Source organism: Triticum dicoccoides, chromosome 5B (assembly GCF_002162155.2).
Source record: "Triticum dicoccoides isolate Atlit2015 ecotype Zavitan chromosome 5B, WEW_v2.0, whole genome shotgun sequence".
Classification (NCBI taxonomy): domain Eukaryota; kingdom Viridiplantae; phylum Streptophyta; class Magnoliopsida; order Poales; family Poaceae; genus Triticum; species Triticum dicoccoides.
In genome coordinates this window covers 589,046,840-589,051,673 of record NC_041389.1, presented here as the reverse complement: position 1 = coordinate 589,051,673, position 4,834 = coordinate 589,046,840, and the positions used below count along the sequence as shown (strand labels likewise).

At 42.1% G+C, this 4,834-nt stretch overlaps 1 protein-coding gene across 1 annotated transcript; it reads left to right on the top strand.

Moving 5' to 3' along the window:
- The first annotated feature begins 6 nt into the window (after positions 1-6).
- On the top strand, positions 7-4,693 carry LOC119311835 (transcriptional adapter ADA2). Its single transcript, XM_037587547.1, has 12 exons — positions 7-148; positions 244-481; positions 1,112-1,177; positions 1,244-1,369; positions 1,448-1,523; positions 2,053-2,119; positions 2,209-2,267; positions 2,367-2,432; positions 2,832-3,054; positions 3,357-3,567; positions 3,677-3,991; positions 4,086-4,693. The coding sequence occupies exons 1-12, from the start codon at positions 96-98 to the stop codon at positions 4,290-4,292; spliced, it is 1,707 nt and encodes a 568-aa protein (XP_037443444.1). The 5' UTR covers positions 7-95; the 3' UTR covers positions 4,293-4,693.
- Positions 4,694-4,834: the final 141 nt, after the last annotated feature.

Genomic DNA, 4,834 nt, shown 5'->3' with positions numbered 1-4,834 from the left:
GCTCAGCTCGATGCGGCCGGCCGCGGCGTGGTAGCGGATCCCCGCTCGAGCTAGGGTTAGGGTTTCGAGGGGTTTGCGCTAGGGTTTGGTCCGCGATGGGCCGGTCCCGCGGGGTGCCCAATTCCGGCGACGACGACACCAACCACAGGTCCCGCTGGCCCCCCCTCTGCCCGCCGCTTCGCATTTCGCTCTTGCTTGGCTGCGAGCGAGCGAATGGTGTAATGCGTTGTCCGTTCGTTGCAGGTCGAAGCGGAGGAGGGTCGCCTCGACCGGGGATGCGTCGGACTCGCTCTCCGCGGCGTGCGGGGGAGCCGGCGACGGCAAGAAGGCGCTGTACCACTGCAACTACTGCAACAAGGACCTGTCCGGGAAGATCCGGTTCAAGTGCTCCAAGTGCCCCGACTTTGACCTCTGCGTCGAGTGCTTCTCCGTCGGAGCTGAGGTCACTCCGCATCGGAGCAACCACCCCTACAGGGTTATGGTCAGTGTCCAATGCTCACTTAGCTTAATAGTGTGCAAATGCATGCTTAGCTGACTAACTAGTGTCGAGAAGCCGCAGTAACAGATGTTAATGCTAGTGTTATAGAACAGTGGAGTTACCACATCTGAACTCCAGTGAACTTAACAGGCTGTTAGTACCTGTGCTGGTATAGCATGGTTCCTCAAATTTGTCCTAGCATCTCACATGTCACTTCGAATAGTAAGTCTGAACTGATTGTTACTTGGTCAGAAAGGCGGGAAACCCAAAAGATGAAATGTGACACTCCAAGGTTGAATCAACCCACACAACCACTGTCTTAGTGTATTCCCATCACATTCAGGCTTCATCCTTCTTAACTTGAGTACGCTTACAAGTGTCAGTCATCAGCTGATGTGTGAACTCAGATCATATGTTTGGATCAACATGGTTCTCTACTCAACCATCTTGATTGCAACTGGCTATATGGCGCTTAATACATGCACACCCAGGTCATCTTGAGGAGAGTTCTCATAAAGAAAAGGGAAGAGGAAAAAAGAAACCACTTTCCACCTTAGCACTTCCAAGTATTTTGTATTGTCAGTGCTTGCCTTGTCTGTTGCATCCTTTAACTTAACCGAATTTTTGCAACAGGACAACCTATCTTTTCCACTAATTTGTCCAGATTGGAATGCGGATGAGGAAATCCTTCTTCTAGAGGTATTTTCTGTATCCATCTGTTCTGTTCACTTTCTGGGTGGTGGGTTCTGACTCTTATAATTGCAGGGAATTGAAATGTATGGTCTGGGAAACTGGGCTGAAGTTGCGGAGCATGTTGGTACCAAGAGCAAGGCACAGTGCATTGAGCATTATACTACTGCATATATGAACTCACCTTGTTATCCCCTTCCGGTAATCATTTTGTCTACCTGTTCATTTGTTGAGTTGAAAACAGTTGATACTTAATTCAATGCTACCTCATCATTGTAGGACATGTCTCATGTTAATGGCAAGAATAGGAAGGAACTTCTTGCCATGGCTAAAGTACAGGGTGAGAGTAAAAAAGGTAAGTCATGGTCACATCTTTTAAGGTGACAAAGAAAATCTATTTAGTCTGGAACCAAATATTGTAATTTCTCTTGAATATTTGATCTAATTGGTGACACAAGCTGGGTTTGAATTTTGAAGGCTGACATATGTTACTAAATATCAATTTCTCATAGGAGATGAGAATCTTAGTTGGTTTTTGGTTGCACAGATCTGGTCTTCAAGAATGATATAACAGTATATTCAGTAGCGTTGTTTCTGCCCTTCTGATATCTTAACTATTAATATAAAAAACTTATCCGTATGCACAGAACCACAGACATGAACACAAGAATCTGCAGAAGTGCATGAGCTAATATAATGAAATAACAGAAAGGTTCTGCAGAATATTATTCTGTTGGTAATGGCTCGGAATGTGAGGGTGCTAAAAAGTACATGCTGAGTAGTTCCCTCCATCACATGAAGAAGAACGGCAGTAAAGGATTAAGATATGATATCTCACTTATTTGATTGTCTTGATCTCATGTTTCCTTTCTTTTCTCATGTAGGAATTCCACTGTTATCAGGGGATTTGACACCTAAGGCAGAGTCACCGTTTTCTCCCTCCAGGGTCAAGTATGCTGTTCTTGCTCTAGAATATTTATAACCAGGTATGAACTTTGCAATAGGCTACTTACTGACCATTACCTTCATACCTTGCATAGGATGGAAGATGCACTTGGAGAAGGTCCAGCCAGTCGATCACCTTCGCACATACCTGGCGGTATGTTTTGGAATTTGACAGATCCAATCCTAAATATTTTCTCTGTCTATGTCATTAGAATATGATTCAGATTATGCTAATGCGTTGAATCTGCCTCAGGTGCAAATAAGAAAGCTTCAACTGTTGGGCATTTTAAAGATAGTGCTAATCTATCTAAAGTCGAAGGTATGATCATATATAAACCATTGATGGGTGACCAGATGGATGCATTTGGGCTATTTTCTATTTTCAGTTATTCGTTCATTGTCAATCTTTGCCTTCCCATCAGTAATAATGTCCATTTATTGTTCAATTACCACTGACAGGTGCCAGGTTAAATCAAAATAAAACACTCCTTATTATGGTTTCCTAAGATATCACCCTTTGAGACATGCTTCACAATTACAAAGTCATTTTTTTATCCTCAAAGATCTTATATATTTTAGAAATTTATACCATCTGCAAAATATTACCAAAGATAGATCTGGAAGCAGTTGCTTTCTATTTGTGATAATCAACTATATTTCTTCAGATTCCTGCACTATCATATATTGAAATTTGTTCTGTTCAATTTGCGTGTGCCAGATGGTCATATGGATAGAAGTATTGGCGTGAAAAAACCCAGATATTCTGCAGATGAGGGGCCTTCTTTAACTGAATTGAGTGGGTACAATGCAAAGAGACACGAATTTGACCCAGAGTATGATAATGATGCTGAACAAGCCCTTGCAGAGATGGAATTTAAAGAAACTGATTCGGAAACTGATCGTGAACTGAAGCTACGTGTGTTGCGTATTTACTTGTCAAGGTTTGTTAACATCAATGATGAAAAATTATGTTTGTAGTAAATATTATTTTTATTGCAGTAACTTACATTGAGTTTATGCCTCAAATTTTGAGAAGAATCATGGCAGCACCTTATTCGTTGCTCCTACTAAGTAATATTCATCAGATGAAAAGGGCTCCATACTTCCTATTGCTTTAGTTGCTAGTTGATTTGCACAAATAGTTCTGCTTGTATGACTTCATTAATAACCCCAGCAGACCATGTTTAATCTTTAATGACACAAAGAGTATTAGATGTGAGAGAACCTTTTCTATCCTTCGTAGGCTTGATGAAAGAAAAAGGAGAAAAGAGTTCATACTGGAAAGAAATTTACTATATCCTAATCCTTTGGAGAAGGATCTAACAAATGAAGACAAGGAAGTTTACCATCGGTACAAGGTTTTCATGCGTTTCCTTTCAAAGGAGGAACATGAAGCACTTGTTAGGAGTGTTATTGAAGAGCGAAAAATCCGGAGGAGGATTCAAGAGCTTCAGGTGTTTTACTTTCCCCAAAGTTTACATGGCCATACTTTTATGTTTGCTTTCTTTTCTTAAATTCAAATCCTTAACTTCACATTACATAATTTTATTTTCTTAATGCCAGGAATGTCGTTCAGCTGGTTGCCGTACACTGGCTGAAGCCAAGATACACATAGAGCAAAAGAGGAGAAAGGAGTATGAGGCGAATGCCCTGAAAGCCAAGGAAAGTGGCCAGCTTATTTCAAATAGTAAATCAGGACACAAAACAAATCGGCCTATGAAAGTTGAGACTGATGGGAGTTTGGATCTTAAGAAAGGCAGTGCCATTTTGGATGCTGGTGGTAGGGATTCTCCAAAAAGCACAGGACCTACAAGCGCTAAGCAATGGGATGATTGGGACATTGTTGGTCTTCCTGGGGCAGAGCTATTAAGCGCCAGTGTAAGGACACTGCTTGCTTATTCTTGACGCCGCCTTGTTCGTACTTTTGGTTCTTGTGCTACAATAACGAAACAACCCGTCTTCTCTATTTCAGGAAAAACTTCTGTGCTGTCAGAACAGATTGCTACCGAGTCATTATCTGAGAATGCAGGAGGTGCTGATGCAGGAGATGTTCAAGGGCAATGTCGTCAAGAAGGAAGATGCCCATGTATTGTTTAAAGTCGATCCTACCAAAGTCGATACGGTTTATGATATGGTGACAAAAAAGCTGGGCAACAACGAGGAGGCTCCGATGGTTTAGCTATGCAATTTGGGTTGTGCCTGCTCTAGGCCTTGGCCCAAAATCAAATCTTGGTTTCTCAGCACGACCCAGGCCCAGGTGAGAACGGAGGCTATACTTACATGACTTGGCTGTAGCAGTGTTACATTGGAATTTGTGTCAGATTTCTGGAGAAGTGCAATAAGGCATTCGAGCCAAATTGTAAAATTACCCGGCAGTGGGAATGTGTAGCGTGAGTTGTTGCCATTGCTGTTCGATTTTAAAGAGGAGATAGACGCCATTGCTGCTGAAAGTGTACTGTGATGATGATGTGATAGTGCCTTTGTTGTAGGTTTAGGGGACTGAGATGATGTACCATGTATGTAAACATTTGTCCATTTTATTTATGATAATGCGGATTCAGGTGCACCCATTCATTTTAAGTGTATGATTGCAGTGATTTGAGTTCGTTGAGGTTTTGTCCTGCCTTTGCGACTGACTGTCGATTCGTTATGTGTATGCGCCTGATTGGTTTGAGCAAAAGCAACGTCCAAAAACCGGTGCAACTTGAAGAATCCTTGCAT

Bases quoted from the DNA above. Each gene is read 5' to 3' on its own strand.
- LOC119311835 (XM_037587547.1), top strand. From the start codon at position 96: ATGGGCCGGTCCCGCGGGGTGCCCAATTCCGGCGACGACGACACCAAC. The intron at 1,524-2,052 runs GTAAGTCATGGT...TTTCTCATGTAG, and splicing joins ACAGGGTGAGAGTAAAAAAG to GAATTCCACTGTTATCAGGG. The intron at 3,992-4,085 runs GTAAGGACACTG...TCTCTATTTCAG, and splicing joins CAGAGCTATTAAGCGCCAGT to GAAAAACTTCTGTGCTGTCA.